General features: G+C 34.0%; 2 protein-coding genes and 1 non-coding gene across 3 annotated transcripts; 1 reads left to right on the plus strand and 2 right to left on the minus strand.

The window, feature by feature from the left end:
• Positions 1 to 1,843: 1,843 nt before the first annotated feature.
• LOC107634441 (uncharacterized) lies at positions 1,844 to 6,923 on the plus strand. Its single transcript, XM_088509479.1, has 6 exons — positions 1,844 to 2,004; positions 3,149 to 3,219; positions 5,273 to 5,389; positions 5,639 to 5,765; positions 5,862 to 5,979; positions 6,594 to 6,923. Exons 2-6 carry the CDS (start codon positions 3,210 to 3,212, stop codon positions 6,654 to 6,656), a joined length of 435 nt encoding a protein of 144 aa, XP_088365605.1. The 5' UTR covers positions 1,844 to 2,004; positions 3,149 to 3,209; the 3' UTR covers positions 6,657 to 6,923.
• A 2,819-nt stretch (positions 6,924 to 9,742) lies between these two features.
• LOC148570526 (uncharacterized) lies at positions 9,743 to 11,353 on the minus strand. The gene is made up of 4 exons (XM_088507073.1): positions 11,320 to 11,353; positions 10,983 to 11,169; positions 10,561 to 10,853; positions 9,743 to 9,855 (listed from the first exon to the last, which is right to left on the minus strand). Exons 1-4 carry the CDS (start codon positions 11,351 to 11,353, stop codon positions 9,743 to 9,745), a joined length of 627 nt encoding a protein of 208 aa, XP_088363199.1.
• A 5,142-nt stretch (positions 11,354 to 16,495) lies between these two features.
• LOC148570527 (small nucleolar RNA R71) lies at positions 16,496 to 16,604 on the minus strand. Its single transcript, XR_015908341.1, has one exon. It is a non-coding gene; the product is annotated as a small nucleolar RNA R71 (small nucleolar RNA).
• Positions 16,605 to 20,961: the final 4,357 nt, after the last annotated feature.

Below are 20,961 nucleotides of genomic sequence, written 5' to 3' on the forward strand. Positions count from 1 at the left end.
TATTCGAGTTGTAATAAATTATTATTGAGAACATTACTGTATTTTTAAATATGCGACTCAACAACAACAACAATAATAATAATAATTTCTCATCCTCATCAGAAAACTTCCCTTTAAATTATTGGTCGTATTTGTATAAATTTCAATATATTATATTTCATGGATGAAATAAGTTTTGTTGTAAAGGGATGTTAGAAAGCACAAAACATCAAAGTTAATAAAATCAATTTATCTCCTACCCTTAATGATACACGATTATTATATAAATAATAGAAAACATTGTAAGAGAAAAAGAATGAACAAAATGACACACTATCTAAATTCTGTCATAAGAAACAATGGCATCAACGGACAATGCAGTATATGATGATGTCATATTATTGTTGTCTGTTTACTTTATTATAGATTATTAGGCACTAAGATGTTTGTTAGTTTTATTTAATAATAATAATAGTATGATTAGTTAAAATGATAAGTAGTTTGTTCTTTTAATAATAATAATAATAATAATAATAATAATAATAATATTATTATTATTATTATTATTATGAGTTGAAATTTTAAAAATAACAAAAAAGATTACATATATAAATTAGGCAAGACGGTTTAAGCCGTTTGTTTTAGTAGTTGTATATAAGGAATAACTTACACGGTAAGAAAGTATGATTTACCATATTATAATTAGTGAATTCAGAAAATTTAAAATTGAAAACTCTCTTGTTCTTGTCCATTCATTTTAATTTGCTGCAAGTTTCTCACATGGTAAAAGTGGCATAGGCAGATGATTTGGAGGTAGATAAAAGGCTATACTCCAAGTTGTGCTCATGAAAATGTCTCTGAAAAATGGTGACTCTTGGATCATTGATAAGTTCCACTATATCCATATAACCCATTCTCTAGTTGCATTTCATAAAGCCAATAAAAATAAAATTGCCTAATAAACAAGTTGTCGTTGCATCCATATTGGGACAAAATAATTATCTCAAAATACTTATGTCTCACAATTGTCTTATACTTCACAATGAGTGGGTGCATTTGATTGTCAATTTGGTTGTGAGATGCAGGACTTCCAAACTCCGAGAGAAAGTCCTCGACAAAATGGGATAATAGAGAGAAATATAGTCTTCTAAGGGAGTATTTCTATGAGTGTGTCTCAAAATGTAGTCTTCTATGAGGATCATTTGCCTTTTAATACAACAGTTCATGTCTTCAATTCTATATTCCCAAATTCTGTTGCTGCATCAAATCATATCTAATCATTTATATGAGAACTTGTTACATGCATATAAGGTGTTTTTCTTGGTTGTCTCTTCCATCACTGAACCCAAACACTATGATGAAGCTATTAGTCACTCTTGTTGGAGAGATGTCATTTGAGTCGAATTAAAGACTTGGGAGATGAACAAGACTTGGCAAATCATGTAATTTACTAGCTGATAGGAATTTGTTAAGAGATATCTATCATAGTTATTTCTATCAAGAGAAGATAGTTAGCAGCATGTTGTATATAAGAAATAACTTGCATTGTAAGAAAGCGTGATTTACCATATTAGTGAATTCAAAAAACTCAAAATCTCTCTCTTCTTTCTAGTAAGTTGTAACTGCTGAGACCAACCAAAAGGCAACTTAGTTTCTATGATTATTCATTCCCACGCAACTTTATATATTAAAAAAAGAAACTAAAGAGTATAATGGTTTTCACAGTTTCATTTTAAGACAACAAGAAGAGACAGAACAGAGTCAACTCTGTTTAGCTTCAGTTGTATAATGTTAAAATGAAGGTCAAGCACCAATTCAATGAAGAAACATAAATTGAACTTTTAGCCCAGTTTTTTATTTTTTTGGGTACAATACCTACCATTCAATACAAACTCTCTCTCTCTCTCTCTCTCTCTCTCTCTCTCTCTCTCTCTCTCTCTCTCTCTCTCTCTCTCTCTCTCTCTCTCTCTCTCTCTCTCTCTCTCTCTCCTGATCAGTGGAACTTCTTGTTATTGCTATTTCAAGGCGAGTTTTTCTTCTGATTTTGATCAGTTTTCTCATGTTTTGTTTTCTGTTTTAGCTTTTCTATAATTGGTAACTAATTTTCCTTCTTCTGAAGTTCTGATTCATAGTTCATAGAAATTTCTTTGTGTGTATGTTGCCCTAATTAATAAACTTTGATTCTTCCGACCATTATTTTCTGCAATTCTTGTTACTTCTTTATATAACTTAAATTCATCCATGTTTGTTTGCTCAAGTAATAGAATATCTATGAAAATTTGAGAGGTGTTCTTGCTAGTCTTATGCACATGTTCTTGACCTTTTTTGCTTTAGCATCTGATTCTTCTTTTTCTTAGGTGCCATGATTATTAGAGTTTTAGATGATCAACTACTTTTGGTCTCATGAATATCAAAATCTTAAAAGTCACATATTTCTCACCCTAAATGTTCATTCTTGGATCTCTTTGAATATTTCATTAATTCTCTTAAAGATTTTCTGAGTTCTATATGTTAGATATTAATATTATGGATTTACAATTATGCTACGTGTACACACAAATCAATCACCAAAGTCAATCACCAGTATAAAATACATGTTGGAATACAAATACACATTGAAAATAAATTAAACTACATGTATTTATACACAAATAGCATTTTTAAAGACTTAATACTAGGAATTTGAAATAACGAATGGAAGATAACTATATATATACTTCTGGAATTTCATGAGCCAAGTAGTTGGGGGATAATATTTGTGAGGATTCGGTACTTGACAACACACATCCTGTCGAATCTCTTTAGAGGTGGCAAGTAATGAATCCCTTAGCAAATTAGATAAAAGGGTGAATTTTTTACTTATAACATGTATATATAATGATCAGGTCTTAACCATAAAAAACTTAGATTACAAGAGATCCCAATAATACATGACATTTAAAACCTAAAATGGATCACTCCATCATTTTATAACTTACAAGAATATTAGGTTTAAGCATTTAAACTGTTTTTATAAAGTCAAAAGCCAACTATCAATAGAAGAAAATTCTAACATCATAGTCTCGGGGAATTTGATATGCAATATCTTGCAACTGTTGTGTATTCTTCTGCCATGCTGGACTCTCAACTTATGATTTTGTCTAACATTACATTGGATTGTGTCAAACAGGGATTTCCAGCAGTTGTTTGAACAGCTAAAAGGCTGAGTTTGCCAACTAGCTCCGATTTCTATGGATAAAGGTACTCAACACTTTCTAAAAGATTATTTAATGCATTAAAAACTTAAAAACGCAATGCTTTTTGCACTTAGAAGAAAAACCCTTAATATCATTAAGCAGATAACTCCTCTAAATAAATTGCATAAACATAGTTGGTAGGTTCTAATGAGAAAACAAATCATCAATTTGATGTAGTATTGACTGGTCTAACTCTGAGAATTATAAACAGTTTCTGATCCTAATTTTCCACACATAGTATTCATCCTTATCTGGATAATTTAATTAATAAATTATGCTATAATTTTCGAATGTTGCAATTTGAATAAGTGTGACTATTACAGTAGAGTCTTGATATACTAAAAAACCAAACTGCCAAAAGCATGAAAGAGTTTTGCTGTTATTTCACCAAGGGCGAAAAAATACGATTAGTTTCTTAGAGTAAAAAAAGTAGTTGTGTAAAAATTTTAAGTGAAAAAGACAAATAGGTCCTTAATCTTTTGTCTCACGGATATTTTGGTCTTTGAAAATTAGAAAATACATTTATATCTCCGACCTCCTCAAAATTAAGACATTTAGATCCTTCCTTCCAAGTATTAGAATATTTTTTTGGGAAGTATTTTTCGTATCATAAATTTATAATTATGTAATTATGGGAAGGATTTATTTTTTAAATCACGTTTTTAAATTAATTGGCTTCCAATATTAAAAAGATTGTCCTATTTTTAAATTGTTCATTCATTTTGTTTTATATATTATTATAATTTTTAAAAACTTTTATTGTAATTATTCATTTTATAACCAGGACAACTAAAATTTTAATAACAATTTTAAAGTAAGCATTTTTATAAAATTTTAAAATTTTTTATTGTAAATATTTTTTGTAATTATTGTAAATGACTTAGAAGATGTTATGAGTACTATAAAAATTTGTAATGTACTTGATTTACTTGTTCGTGTATCAAAATACAGTAAATCGAATTAAGTGGTTTTGATTCGAAACCAATGTATTTGATTTACTTTGAACATGGTTAGACTTTTAGTCATAGTTGTCAGAACCGAACCGGTGATCGAACCGGTCAGGTCACTGGATCACTGGATCACTGGTTCAACCGTTGGGTTACTGGTTGAACCGGTTGACTCGGTCTTATATAAATAAAAAATAAAAAATAAAAGTTTAAAATTAAAATTTAAAATACATATTTTTACTAACATTTTAAAATATCAAGTTATTTTAAAACAATATGGAACATGAACAATAAATATTTTATTATTTTTACTTTATCATAAATATTTTTATTTTGTTTTTATATTAAAATAACTATTATTTTTAAATTTTAATAATTTATTAATTAGTTTATATCTTTTATACTATTATATACTACAAGTATTTATTAAAAAATAATATTAATAGATATTATAAAATTATAAAAAAAAAGTGAGTTTATAATTAAAATTAAAATAAATTAAATAAAAGTAAACTATTTGATAGAAGATATCTATATGTATTATAATTTGCATAAATTTTAACAGAAATTATAATGGCCTGGTGGTTGTGGAGCTTTTTGGTTTCCTTGAGGGCAGGGATTCAAACCCTACTTCAAGCATTTTGGAAATATTTTCTTCCAAGTGGTTCGGTCAGACCACCTCACCGGTTCGCACCGGTTCAATTTCTTGTGCGGTTCAAACACTGGACCGGACCGATATAGGGTCCGGTTTTCCGGTCGAACCGGCCGGTCCGGTCCGATTTTTACAACTAAAAAAAACTAATTTCAGAACATGCATGTAACGTAGAACCATTAAGGACATTTAAGAAATATTATACTCCATTAGATTTCTTTTATGTCATTTACCCAAAATTTGATGTACAATTATGTAACATCTTTATTATTGGTGCACCTAAGTTAGATGCATAGCACTGTTCAAATATAGTACACTTGCACTAGCAGGTTTGGATTGCTGTATAGTGTTCACTACTTTTCACTGTAAAGCATTCATTTATAGGGAATTTAGAACTATGAAGAAATAACTTGATCCAACACACTTACCATGAATTGTGATTCACTTTGATGTCACAGGTCTTGCTAATGAAGAGACTGTTAATTTGCGAAACGGAGTCGAATTGGCCACATCAGTCTCTGATAAACATGTTAATCTTTTGAGGCCAAGTGTACCAAGTTATCCAATTTTTAGAGGTAATTCATTTCCATTTATTTGTATTCTATTTAGAGATATTGATCTGATAATGTACCAACTACCAAACAAAAAGTAAAGAGAGATGCTAGAAGCATTTGTAAGCATGATACTTGTGTATAAAAAATCAACTACTAAATCAATATAAAATATGTGTTAAAATACAAAATACACAAACATATAGTAGTTGATTTTTAGTATACAAACTCTTTGATCAAGTTCTTCTAAAACACTGTCAATTGTCGTGGCAGCTCAAGCGCCAGATGACACAGAGCAAGAAAAGGGAAAATATTATTTGATTAGAGATCCAGAGGACTTGCAAATTGGACTTTATGACAAACCCCTTCCATGTTTTGGCTGCGGAATTGGATGGTTCTCGTAAGTATTTTACATATCAATTTATAAATTCCTTTCTTCACTTTGTTCTTCTTGTTCTTGTCTTAGGCCTCTCATGACTTTTGCTTGTTATTTCAGATTCCTTTTAGGATTTGTATGTCCACCTCTGTGGTACTTTGCAACAATTCTCTATTTCAGAAATTACTATCGAAAGGATCCTAGGGAAAGGGCTGGTCTTGGAGCCTCCGCAATTACAGTAACTTCTTTCCCTCTATACATATATTTAACAATGTTACAACGAAATTTATGTCTTATTAGAACAATCAACAAATGTGTGTCCATCGTGTTTATGTCACTTGGTAACAATGTGCAAGTAAATCCTGAAAATCTAATCGGTTATTGGTTTAACCAAATTTTAATCAGAGTTGAATTAGATATAATAAAATAATATATTTATATATAAATATATAATTTCAAAAATAAAATATTATTTATTATTTTAAATCAGTTAATTACAAAAAAATCACATTATTCAACCAATTTTACCAATCTTTTCGATTTTTAATTGATTCGTTGTCAAAAGATTTTTACTTTGAACTAGATCGATCTGATGGCTGATTCGATCCCGTTCTCAAAACCGCAGTGTAACTATCTCTACGCGTTTAAATAGCCTAAAGGTACACTAAGATGTTTAGTGAAGCTATTAAAATCCATGCTTCCATTCTTGTTTTTTTCAACAGAGATAAAGTTTCATGGAAGACTTGAACCATTCATCACACAATCACATAGATAATAGTGTAGTTTTTGTCACTTAATTGCAACTCACTCTATCACTTCATAAATGCCAATGTGGTGTTGATCAACTTGCAGGCATTATTGTGCACCGTAGCATTGCTAATCATAGCAGCTATTCTTCTGTTGCGGTCCCTTTAATTCTTGGGCTGAAATTGAGAAGCAAAACAAGAAGTGGCATCACAAACAATTCCACTTGTATATATGAGTTTCCAAAAATCTGAAATGAAAATCACATCCTTATTATTAATCACATTTATGTATTAAATATCAAAGCATGTACATCAGAAATCACACGGTAACAGGGTGCATTTGAAAGCTAAATACCAGGATAGGAATGTTCGGAGTCAAATTCTGAAATGTATCACACATTATTAATCACAATTCTCTCTTATTCCTTTTGGACCACTGTTTTGATCTGACTTAGTTAGGAAATACTTTTGCAAAATAAAAATTTATGCTACTTTTTTGTACCAAACATGGTATCTCTTTTTTTCTTATAGTTATTTTTGTATTTATTCGGAGTTAAATTTTATTCTTTAATTATTGAATTATATTAATTAGCTGAATAGTCTTTGTCTTTTATTGGCCTTCTGTTATGAAATCATGGACTACTACACTACTGCTAAGAGGCTCTCAAAGAAATCTAGCGTCAGAGACCTCTGTTCGTACTTTTAGTTGTGGTTACAAGTTTATGAGATTAGGAGATCGGAGATCTTAATTTGAGTGACGTTAAAATTAGATTGGGAAGACTACCTGCAAGACACTTCGATACCTAAGTCAGAAATATTTATAGATGTTAGTATTTGTTAAAGTTTATCTGATGAGTTCCCTTTCTCTTTATTCATTTTTCCTAAGGTAATGATTTTCTAGGTATTTACCATCTTTAATGTCTGTTTTAATGTCATAGTTTGTTAGTTTTATGAGATCACGACTTTATTAGTCTTAATAATATACCCGTTAATTAGTAACATAATATTCTCATTTAACTATGATTTTGAACGGCTGATCTTGTCTAGAACAGTGCCCCAACTAACTCGGATTTCTCGATTTAATGATCTTGTCGAGGGTACCTAAGTTTACAAGAGCAGACTTAAATGATTTTTTCATTTATTAAATTTTAAGTGCGAAAAATCTTTGAAAAGCTTTTCACTTTCATGCTTGTTGTAACTTTTTTCGGTTTACGAACCGTGAGGTTATTACAACTTTTTTCTCCATCAATCAATGTCACATTAAGTTTTAATTAAATAACTCCATTTTAACTTTCACTTTTCATTTTCTCAAAATATTTTCTCTCTCCAAAGAACTTCCCCAAGGTTTCCCTCATCTTTTTTCTTGTTTTTTCTTCTCTGCTTCTATTTCAGTGCAGAGAGGCTAGCTTTTCGTGATCACCAACAATCAAATTATTCAATAATCTTCAAAAATCAAGTAAGGTTTTTTCCTTTTACTTTTTATCATTCAATCCATCAGTATTTGTATTTTATGTAAATTTTTTTCACTTTGCAACCTTCATTTTTCTTCATTGTCACATGCATTTCTTCCATGACTCTCGTTTTCATTTTCACAGATTAGGCTAACGTAGTAGGAGTACCACTATTTTAGTTTTTCCTAATTCTAGTAGTGTTGACTTAGGTTTTATTTATCCCATTTAATTTCTAGGTTTTCTCGCACCTTTCTGAGTATTCTAGAATTTGGTGGGTTTTTTTTGAATTTTCTAGGTAGATTTCGAAGTTTTCTCTTTGTAACATAGTGGTGGTACCCCTATAGATTTTTTCCTAAGATGCTGAGAAAAAAGGTTGTTGTAACTCGTGAGCGTGCTGGCACTTCCAAACTCCCGAGGACCCGACCTATTCCCGTGCCTCCAACCAATCCAGGTAGTGAGCTCGAGGTGTATATCTACTCTTGGATTTCTGAGTAAGTGAAATCGACACCTTCTTTCATTACCCAAGAGGAATTAGATAACTTACAAGAATCCGGGACCATCTTTAACTCTGACTTAGGTAATTTATATGTACTGTTGGTTCTGGGTCCAATGAACACTTATGCCATATAAATGAACATGCCGAAACGCCTCCGAAATGGCTGTGGATGTATGAGACCCTGTTTTTTCGATTTGGAGTCCGACTTCCATTTTCTGACTTTCAAATGAACGTTTTGAAGCACACTGGATGTGCTCCTTCTCAACTTCACCCGAATAGCTGGGCTATCATTCGCAGCTTTGAATTATTATGTTCATTCTTAGATCTCAAATTTTCTATTAGAGTCTTTTTTTATTTTTTATTTTTTACTTTAACCATGCCTTTTAGTTTCTAAGGCCACAGGTTTATCTCTTTCCGAGGTAATCCCAATAGAAGAATATTTAATTTTTTTCAGGAATCCTACAACGGATTTAAAGAAAAAAATTTTCAAAATTGAAAGGGTGGAGGGTACAACACCTTTTTTCATGACTTTAGAGGAATAAAAAAGGTAAAACCTCTATTAGAATTTTAATGCCTCATCCTCGAAGATCCGAGTTCATGGCATTACTGCTTCCAAACTCGTGAGCATTAACATGCTCATTAGTCTATGGAACGAATGCCCCCTTAGCTTGAGAGATATTATAGTTGATGAGCATGCTGCTCGAAACAACATTAGCAAATTTTATGTTCTCAGCGCTTGTTTTCGAAATTTTGAATTCCTTTCTTCCAACTTTATGAACTTATAAAAATCTTTTTCTTTGGCAGTCCCCATGGTTGAAGGAATTGTAGCTATTGCTGCTATGAAGAAGAGGTTACAATCTCAATCCAACCTCCCGATTAACCCTAGTGGCAACAGGGTGTCTTTGTCGACCACAATGAGCAATCTGCCACTGCCTCCCAGGTTTGAAGGAAGCAGAGAAAGACAGGGTTTTGAAGACCATAATTTGGAAGAAGATTTTCCTGCCAACTCTCTAGAGAAGCAGAGGCCAAAGAAAAAAAGTAAAGAGCCTTCTGATTTCCTTTCTTCGACTTCATTTGGTTGTGTGCTGGAGAAAGAATTTTGGGCTCTTGACTTTGTGGACATACTCCTGCTGACTGAGGATACCCGATTGGGACTTGCTAAGATGCCCTTGGAGGACACCTTTCCTCAAGTTTAGATGTTGCTCCTTTGCTCAGATGCCTATGTCTGAGACGCCGAGGTGGAGATCTTGAACTTTTGTGCTGAGTTTGCGGTGAAGGATAGAGAAACTTCCAATGTCAACTCGTAAGTTAAGAGCCTAAACACTTCATTTGCCATCCATCAAGAGGAGCAAACCACCCTTCAAGGTGATGTAACAAACTTGAAGGAGGCAAAGTCTTCTTTAGATTTGAAGGTGAAAAATCTGAAGAAACAAGTTTTTAAGCTTATGACTCAAATTGAAACCCTTGACACATTAGATAAGCGAGCTGAGCGCGTTGTTGTAGACAGGATATTTGATGCCGAGCAGAATATCCTTGACCAAATCAGACTCTTAGCTCCCGACTTGGACGTTTCCGAGGTTAGTGTTTTCAAAAAAATGGTAGATGAAAAAGATGTAGAAATTTTATAATTCCTTTTTTTGAAATTTGAAGTGTTTTGAACTAGGCAATTCGTATTACCTTTTATGGACAAACATTTTCTTGTTTATTCGGGACATCGTTATCTCTTCTGTAAACTTTTAAACAAAATTTGATTAGGTTAAGTCGTTACCACCTTTATTGCCTTTTAAATTTTGTGACTTGTGCTTTTACTGCTTTCTGATACTAGCATTTAATGCGCCTATTCATCGATGCTTTTTGATAAATGCGTTACTACTTGGCCGTTTGGCTTCAACATTCAATTAAGGATAGGTATTTGATATACCATTGTACCATTATTAACACTTACACATGAAAAATGAAATAACAACAAAATGCACGCAATTTAAATGACAATCATTCAAAAATTAGATCACGTTGTATTATTAATGAATTTTTTTAAAAAAAGTGATCAGGCCTCTTTGAAAACCTAAGGTATAGAAAAAGAGTTCATTTATTTTATTACAGGATGCTCCTAAGAATAATAATACCTTTCAAGTGAACAGCATTCCAACTTCTTGGGACGTTGGAACCATCTAGGTTCCCCTTTGCCCAGATTCTCTTTAACCCTAAAGGAACCTTCCTAGTTAGAGCCAACTTTCCCTGGGATGCCGAGGTCCTGGCATCAACTTGCTTCAATACCAAGGCTCCTGCTTGGAAGTTCTTTGATTTCACCTTGGTATTATACCTTTTAGCAACTCTTTGCTTCAAGGCTTGTTCTGCTAGGTTGGTTGCTGCCTTTACCTCGTCAATTAGGTCAAGACCTTCATGCTGTATCAAACTCCTAAGAAGAATTCATGGACTGGGCTCTCCAATGTCTACTAGGATCACTGCTTCTTCCCCATAGGTAAGTCAGAATAGTGTTTTTCCAGTAGAGAACTGAGTTGTAATACGATAGAACCATATCACTGACCATAGCTCATCAGCCCATGATCTTGGAATGTCGTCTAATCGCTTCTTCAACCCTTTTAGAATTACCTTGTTTGCAGTTTTAGTCTGTCCATTTTCTTGAGGGTACTCTACTGAGGCAAAGATTTGCTGAATTCCCAGTCTACTGAATAGTTCACAAAATTTGGAGTCCGTGAACTGCGTCCCGTTATCTATGACGATTGCCTTAGAAATTCCAAACCTAGCGAGAACTTCTCCCCAGACAAACTTCTGACATTAGTTTGAGGTGATGCTCGCTAGCGGCATATCTTCAATCCACTTTGTGAAATAGTCTATGGCCACTATTAGGTACTTTACTTTACCAGGCCCTTGAGGGAATAGACCTAATAAATCCATTTCCCACTTTGCAAATGGTCGTGTCAAAATTATAGAGATGAGTTTATAAGGTGGGGCTTGATGATAATTGCCATGGAGTTGGCACTTTTGACAGTTCTTTACATACTCCATAACATCTTTAATAATAGTGAGCCAATAATATTAAGCTCTAATGACCTTCTAACCTAATGATTTTCCGCCCAAGTGATGTCCATAACACCCTTTGTGGATCTCCTACAATATGTAAACCCCGTAAAAATCAGTGAATAGTTAATCAATAAATTAGTTTTTAATAAAAAAAATTAGAAATATGAATTTTATAGTTTAATGAGGTAGAGCTAATTAAAATAATAATTTTTGACACTAATTTTAAAAAATTTGGCCCAAGATTGGGCCGCACGGGCCAAACCAGACCCGTATTGGGCCAAAGGCCCAACCCACACTCCACTAACACCATGAGCTCAGCTCATTCCTTCCCAAACTCATGAGAAACACGCTGCTGAGGAAAGAACAAGGGAAGGAGAACAAAACCTTTGGCTTTGATTCAAACCACCATATCTTCTCACTTTAAGCTCCAATCGCCCTACCGGTTGTAGCCACGCGTCTGCAGCGTTGAGCTCTACAAAGCCCAGTGCCTAATTTGGTAAGAAAGTCTTAGTTTTAATCTCAGTTATTCCTTCTCCAAATTTTGAAATTGTATAAGTGGGTGTTGAGATTTTGATTTTTTTCTGTTATAGAATCTGATTAGCTTGAGAAAAATACTTAATCTTGCTTTATTGGTGCTTGAGTAAGGTGAGAATTTTAGAACCCTAGCTAATTCCTTGATTAAGTGTGTTGGGTATTGAATTTTGGATATTTATATGTGATAATATGTGTTAGGTGCGTATATATGTAAATTGGAGCTTAATTGTGGATGTTGAATGCTTGGTGAAAACTATGGAGGCTGGATTTTGGAAGTTGAACTTGTGGCTTGCTTAGTGGGTTGTCTTTGGGTTATAAGAGGAAATCGGCCAAGGTATGGTTTTGCTTTCTCGTATTTAATATATAATGTCTTGTGAAAACTTAGGTTAGATGACCATAGGATAGGTGGAAATGCATGAGTATGTGAATTGCTTAGTGCCTTGATGGTATTTGTTGAACTAGGTTGAGTATTGGTTTGTTATTTGATATTGAGAATGGAAATAGAATGATAAATGATGATTTAATGATCATTGGCAAGTTGATAATAATGAATATGTATAGATGATGGATTGTTGATAATTTTGTTGGTATAATTGTGAAGTTCATGTATGAGAATTATTTAAAATTGAGGTAGGATGGGTGATGGATGGGTGTAGAGTTGTGTTGCTATGATATTGTATGTGTTAATGCTGATTTTTGAGCATAGAAAGTTGATATTGAATGGTGAATTAATGAAAATAGAGGTTTGAGGATTTTTGTGAAAATTTGATTTTTGGCCAAACTTCAGCGAGCCATAACTCGGCTTCCGGACCCCAAATTATTTCAAATTTATTTCATATGAAAAGTGAAGTTTATGTCGTTCAAAGAACGAATGAAAAATATTTTAAAACAAAAAAGTTATACACGTTGGAAGTTCGGAGTGCAAAATTGAAATTCTGCAGCATTCAACATTTTTGCCACTCTGCATATCTTGCGTACACGACCACTGCACACGACATGACCAACCCTTCCGGGTTGGGCATCTCGCGTACACGAGCAAGAAAAAATGCGTATCCACGCATACGCGTGGGCCACGCGTACGCGGGACCCTTGTTTTCAGCAAAGTTAATTTGTGTTTTAAAACCTAATTTAGAACCTCTAAACCTCTATTTTTACTCTTTTAGCCCTATATTTTAGTAGTATGCCTAGTAATTAGATGAAGTTAGAAAAAAGTGATAACTTGGGGGTAAAGTAAAGTTGAAAATTGATGAATTATGTATGAAAAGTACAAAGAAGTAGAGTATATGTGATGCCATGACTATAATGAATGATTGTGTAATGATTATGAATGATTATAAATGTTTATGTGGCTTATGCACTCAATCTTATCTGAGTATGAGTTTCCTTGGGTAAAGAACAGTGGCTTGCCACCACGTGTTCCAGGTTGAGACTCGATACTCTGTTGACCCTACGTTGTAAGGGTGACCGAGCACGTATAAATCCCCGGGAAGGATACCCCCAATGAGAAAATTTTATATATGAGAAAAAGCTATGCATAGACTCTTGGGGATGCGCGATGGGGGACAGTCCAGGATTTAGCAGCCGGACTTGTCGGGTTGGCTTTATATATAAATATTCTCCGGCCAGCCTTAGCTTCGCAGGCTGAGTTAGCAGCTTGTTATTATGTACTCTTGACCTTCTAATCTTGCTTTCTATATATTTTTGTTTATGAACCTTAGCTTTCTTCATACGCAATTAATCCTTATTTCTAAGTGTTGCACTTTTAATTTTACGATTTTGTTTTACCTACTGATGAGTGGATATTTTATATGCTTTTTGACATCATTTTCATATAGTTTTTAGCATGTTTTGTTTAAGTTTTATTATGTTTTATGGATTAATAAAAGTACTACTGTTCTATTTCAATTCGTGTTTGATTCTCTTCTAAGATGTATCTTCGTTCTTCAACCTTATGAATGAGTTGAACCGTCACAAGTTATCTCTATTCTACATGGGTTCAGCGAGCGTCTTTCATCGGATATCAATGAATCACTAGCTTGATTATACATCTCTTAGACGGCTAATCCACGACTTCGTTGGGGACTTCTCGAGACATCAGTTCAGCCGAGGTATGGGGAGATTAGGATCTTTGTGGTAAAGGCTAGAACCAAGGCGCAATATTCTCTGATCCGGAAGATTCGACCTTGTCTGTGGCGTTTTGAGTAGGATCACCAAGGGAATGAACTGCAGGAGCTTTATCCTCATTCAGACTGGATGCGCACTAAACCTGGTGTTCAGCCTAGAGGAAGATTGGCAGCCTCTCAACCAGCATTGATCACATACGGCCTGTTATAGAAGAAATCATTCACAGTTGGAGTAGACAGTAAGAATGTATTGATCCAGAAGAACAAAGCATCTCCGAAGCCTTAACTATCTTCTTATCATTGAATTCACAACCACTGAGTAACGTTATCTTTATTTTACTTTTATGCGCTTAAACAACTACACAACTTTTTCTGTTTTCCTGACTAAGATTTACAAGATAACCACTTTTTGATCCAAGCCGACAATCCTCGTGGGATCGACCCTGACTCACCTCAGATATTACTTGGACGACCCAGTGCACTTGCTGGTTCAGTTGTGCAAAGTTAAATTCCACGCACCAAGTTTTTGGCGCCGTTGCCGGGGATTGTTCGAGTTTGAACAAACTAACGGATTATCTTGTTGCTTAGATTAGGTATTGTTTTTAATTTTGTTTGAGTCTTTTATTTTCTTTTTCGAAAAAAATAAAAAAATTTTCAAAACCTTTTCTTTTCTTTATTAATCTTTATCTTTTGTTTGAGTCTTTTGTTCTTGTTCTTGTTAGAGTTCGAACTTTCTTGAGTCTTTTTCAAAAAAAAAATTCAAAAATAGTATCTTTTGTTTGAGTCTAGTGTCAAATCTTATGTTTGGTGTCCATTGTATGTTCTTTAATTGCTTTGAATCTTTCGAGTTTGTTCTTGTTGTTCTTATTTTTCTTCTTGTTTTGATCTTTAAAAATTTTTAAGTTTGGTGTCTTTAGGTGATTTTCTTTAAAATTTTCGAAACTTAGTGTCTTTAGATCTAAAAATTTTAAGTTTGGTATCATTTAGTTGTTTTTCTCTTTCTTCATTAATTAAAAAATATCTTTTCTTTTATCTTAATTTTCAAACATTTCAAAAATATTTCAAATTTTAATTTCAAAATCATTATCTTATCTTATCTTAAAAATCAAATCTTTTCAAAAATCATATCTTTTTCAAATTACTATTTTATCTTTTTATCTTTCTTTAAATTTCAAAAATCTTATCTTATCTTATTTCAAATTCAATTTTTAAAACTCAATTTCAAAATTTCAAATCTTATCTCTTTCAAATCTTTTTCAAATCTTTTCAAATTCTTATCTTATCTTTTCTAATTTCAAATTTTAAAATCAAATCTTTTTCAACTCTTTTCAACTTCTATCTTATCTTTTCTAATTTTAAATTTTAAATTCAAATCTTTTTCTAATTTTCTATCTTATCTTAATTTCAAATCTTTCTTAATTAGTTACTTGTTTTCTCTTTCTTTTTTTTCAAAACCTCCTAACTAATTCCTTTCTCTTCTATTTTCGAAAAATTCCCTTCTATTTCTCTCTCTTCTTTTTCGAAAATCACACTTTAATTTTTAAATCTTTTTAATTAATTAGTTATATTAACTCTTAATTTGTTTCTTGTTTTCAAGTTTTAAGTAATAAACAAAAAGAGAAACTACAATTAAAATATCTTTGTTTCCTATTTCTCTTTCTACTTCTTAATTTTCGAAATCTCTACTCCTCATAGCCGAATTCTTCTTCTCCTTCTTCTATCATCATTCTTCTTTCTTCTTCACATCTCACAAGGAATTCTCTATACTGTGACATAGAGACTTCTTTTCTTTCTTTCTTTGCTTTCTTTTCTTGTTTATGAGCAGGAACAAAGATAAAGAACCTCTCTTTAATCTTGATCCTGAACCTGAGAGGACCTTAAGAAGTGTCTGCAATAAGCTAAAGCACAACACTCTGAAGGAAATCTCACAAAGATTTTCGAACAAGAAGCTGAAAGCATGGCAGCTGAGCCTAACAATGAAGGAGATGCAAGAAAGGTTCTTGGTGACTACACCATACCAACTTCTAATTTCTATAGAAGAAGTATCTCCATACCTGCCATTAGAGCAAATAACTTTGAGCTTAAGCCTCAGTTAGTCTCTCTTATGCAACAGAATTGCAAGTTCCATGGACTTCCACTGGAAGATCCACATCAGTTCTTATCTAAATTCTTACAAATCTATGACACTGTTAAGACTAATAGAGTAGATCTTGAGGTCTACAGACTTATGCTCTTTCCCTTTGCGATTAGAGACAGAGCTAGGATATGGTTGGACTCTTAACCTAAAGAAAGCCTAGAGTCTTGGAAAAAGTTGGTCAATGGTTTCTTGGCCAAGTTCATTCTAGATCAGAAGATGAGCAAAATTAGAGTGGAAGTTCAAACCTTTAGACAAAAAGAAGGTGAATCCCTCTATGAAGCTTGGGAAAGATACAAGCAACTGATCAGGAGATGTCCTCCTGACATGCTCTCAGAATGGTCTATCCTAGGTATATTCTATGATGGTTTGTCTGAGATGTCCAAAATATCATTGGACAGCTCTGCAGGTGGATCACTCCACTTGAAAAAAATGCTTGAAGAGGCAAAAGAACTCATTGAGATGGTTGTAAACAACCAATTCAGAAGAAAGGAGTTCTTAAAGTAGACACTCTGATTGCCATATTGGCTCAAAAAAGGAGGACAAGCCCATCACTAAAAGAAGGATGGAGCATACTAGAGAGCCGGCACATGAACCACAACATGAGCATGTGGAACCGCCTCAACATGAGATCCCTAAGATGTCTCAAGGGATGTATTTTTTTCCTCAAAGCTATTAGAATCAATGGCATACTTCTATGGGAGAATTAAGCTCTAACATGAATCAGCTGAGGATGGAGCATCAAGAGCATTCCACCATCCTCAATGAAATTAGAGAAGATCAAAGAGTTATGTGGGAAGAACAAGTTTAAGCACAACTTAAACTGAATAAACCTAACAAAAATTGAAAATTCAACTTATTACCAATATAAATAAAAGAGAAAATAGGAAGAATTTACCATGGTGGGGTGTCTCCCACCTAGCACTTTTAGTTAAAATCCTTAAGTTGGACATTTGGTGAGCTCCTTGTCATGATGGCTTGTGCTTGAACTCATCTTGAAAATTCCACCAACGCTTGGACTTCCAATAAGCTCCAACATTTTCAAGTGAATTCACCAAGCCTTGATGAAGTTCTTCACAAGCTTTGAGCTCCCAAAGTTGATCCTCTTGTATGCCGGGATCCCAAATCTTGTTTCTACACCCATCTTTAAGTTGATCATCATTGTTCCAACTGGGTGGCAAGCAATCCAAATTCTCAATGAAGTACCAAACTCTTCTCTTAGATCCAACCAATTGATTACTAGTCCAACCATTGCATCTAGCTCTTGAAATCTCAACCTTGATGAGTCTTGATTTACAACTCCAACCACTAAACATCCTTCTCTTATGCTTCATTCCGCAAAGCCTCCTAAGTTAGCCATTCATTTCAAGAATACCATACTCAAGTGGGACAATAAAGTTAAGAGAGATAAGTTTTGCCCACTCAATTGAAGGAGTAGACGACAACCTAGGTAGAGAAGTCTCCAACGATCTTGACAAAGCATATTCAACTCCCGTCCTTCCTTTTTGAAGGACGTCTACCTCTACATCATTCTTAAACTCAATCAGAAAAGGTTCTTCATACTCAAGGAGTTCACTTGTGGATGCAAATTCAGAACTAGGATGGCTTGATTCATGATTATCATCACCAAAAAAACTTGCCTCTTGATCTATTTCGTCCAATTCTTCATAGGGAACATGCCTTGGAGGTTGTGCACTATCCTCCTCAACATCAATTTCAAGCTTCTTGAAGGAATACTCTACAACTCTAGATTCCCATGGAGGTTCAGCATCTCCTAAGTCTTCAACCACTTCTTCCTCTTTAATAATTACGGCTTCCTCCAATTGTTCCAATACAAAGTCACATTTCTCATTTTCTACCAAAGTTTCTAATCTCTCCTTCATGCTATGCTCCTCATTAGATTCTCCACATGCGGCTATGGGGTACTTTGAGTGTCGAAGCGCAGGTAGGCTAAATTATCTACTACCTCGGTCAAGGTAGCTATGAACTCTAGTGTCGTCCATTGCATCTCTCTTTGCCCTTGAAGAACAAGACCAAGGGTGTCATCCATTGGAGAGTGGAGTGGATATGAGGGTTCATTTCTTGGGAGGAAGGGTTCATGATAGGAAGGTGGTTCATCTTGATAAGCATATGGAGATAGTGTATAGTGAGGTGGTTCTTGGGAGTAATTGTGTTGGAATTGGGGTGGTTCTATGTATGGTTCACATGGCTCATAAGGTGGTTGGTGTGGTGGATATGGGTTAGGGTCATACGGAAGTGTTTGATTGTAGGGGGCTTGTGAGTATGATGGTTCAAAACTATGTTGAAGAGGGGGTTCATAGGCATATGGTGGTGGTTGTTGGTAGTCACAAGGAGGTCCACCATATCCATTGTCTTGGTATGCATCATGGAATGGCTCTTGCTCGTAGTACATTGGAGAGAGTTGTTGCCATGGAGCTTGTCCATAAGCTTGAGGCTCCTCCCACCTTTGATTGTCCCATCCTTGATGCATGTTCTCATTGTAGCTTTCGTTCCCTATAACATAGTTTGAACCAAACTCATAGCCAAAAGGGTGAGAATTCATAGTAACAAGAGAAAATAAAAACAAAAACCAATAAGAAATAAGCAAACAAAGTCCTAAAACTAGCAAAAACTAACAAAGAAGTAAAAAGCAAACATATTCACAATATTCACAATAACCAATAATAAGGCACACATTTGTAATTCCCGGGCAACGGTGCCAAAAACTTGACGGAGGAAAATTGCTGGTAAAGAATTTCACAAAAATGTCGCGTTGCAAGTATAGTTCTAAACCAACAAATTATCCTCGGTTAACGTTTAAATTGTTTGTCACTTAAGCAAACCCAATAAAATTAACTGAAGTATTTAAACCTCGGGTCATCTCTCAAGGAATTTGCAGGGAAGTGTATTTATTATTGGTTATGAAAAAGCATATTTTTGGGTTTTGTAATAAGAAACAAGAAAGTAAAATGGCGAGAAAATAAATTAATAACTAAGAAAGCTCTTAGCAAGGAAAGAGAATTAGAAGTCCTATCTTCATTATCATCATCAATTGTGATGGTAAATGTGAATTGCCTTCACTTAGTTAACCTCTAGCCAATGGAGGAAGGTCAAGTACATACAATCAACTTGAGTTCACAAGTCCTAGTCAACTCAGAGTAAGAGACTAGCTTTGGTGAAGTTCAAGCTAACCGGCAATCATCAATCACCAATCAACAAAAGACTTTTGATAACTCAAGAGTCTCTAAATAATCAATCCAAGTCAAGAACATAAAAATCTAAATTAAAATCCAGCCAAGCATTTTATCAAACACTTGGAAGGCATTAAATAAAAGCAAAGAAAAGTAATAAGAGAACGTAAAATCTTAGACTAACAATTGCAAGGAATCAATAACAACAAATGAAGAAAGAAGCAATAAACATGAAATACCTCAAATTGCATTAAAAGAAAATTGAATCTAACAAAAAGAGTTCATAAACTAAATTGGAAAAATAAAGAAATCAACAGGATAAAATAAACTAAGATGCCAGAACAATAAAAGGTAGAGGAAAAACTAAATTAAAGAAAAATGGAGATCTGAATTTGAGAAGAAATAAAACTAAAAACCCTAAAACCTATAGAGAGGAAAGAGCCTCTCTCTCTCTAGAAATCTACATCTAAAATCTCAAATTGAATGAATGAAAAGTGTATTGAAATCCCTGATTCGTCCCACTCTGCAGCCTCTAATCTTCATTTTTGGTCTTCAAACAGGGCCAAAAATAGTCCAGAAATCGTCCCCAGTGTTTTCTGTTAATTGCAGCATGTGACGCTTGTTACACGTACGCGTCAACCACGCATATGCGTCGTTGAACCTTGCCTCTGGCCACGCGTAGGCGTCAGCCACGCGTGCGCATCACCACCAACTTCTCAAATCTTCAAATTCTTGTGTTCCTTCCACTTTTGCATGCTTCTTTTCCATCCTCTAAGCCATTTCTGCCCTATAAACCTTGAAAACACTTAACAAACATATCACGACATCAAATGGTAATAAGAGAGGATTAAAATTAGCAAATTTAAGGCCAAAGAAGCATGTTTTCAATCATAGCACAAAATTAGGAAGAAAACTTAAAAACATACAATTTATATGGATAAGTGTGAGAATAGTTGATAAAATCCACTCAATTCAGTACAAAATAAACCATAAAATAGTGGCTCATCACACTCCAATTGAGGAGGACAAGCCCATCACTAAAAGAAGGATGGAGCATACTAAAGAGCTGGCACATGAACCACAACATGAGCATGTGGAACCGCCTCAACATGAGATCCCTGAGATGCCTCAAGGGATGTATTTTTCTCCTCAAAGCTATTGGGATCAATGGCATACTTCTATGGGAGAATTAATCTCTAACATGAATAAGCTGAGGATGGAGCATCAGGAGCATTCCACCATCCTCAATGAAATTAGAGAAGATCAAAGATCTATGAGGGAAGAACAACAGAGACAAGGGCGTGACATTGAAGATATCAAGTGCTCTATTGGATTCTCTAGAGGAAGTGGTAGCCGTCGTCACTAAGGTGGTCCCGTTCCATCACCCCCTTGCTTTTATGTCATTTTTGTGTTTTACATTATGTTTTATTGTCTGTTCTCGTGTTCTTACTGCATGATCATTTTTATCTATGTCTTAAAGTTATAAAATATTCTATATAT

The sequence above is a fragment of the Arachis ipaensis genome, chromosome B3 (genome assembly GCF_059453495.1).
Source record: "Arachis ipaensis isolate K30076 ecotype BB chromosome B3, ASM5945349v1, whole genome shotgun sequence".
Classification (NCBI taxonomy): Eukaryota; Viridiplantae; Streptophyta; class Magnoliopsida; order Fabales; family Fabaceae; genus Arachis; species Arachis ipaensis.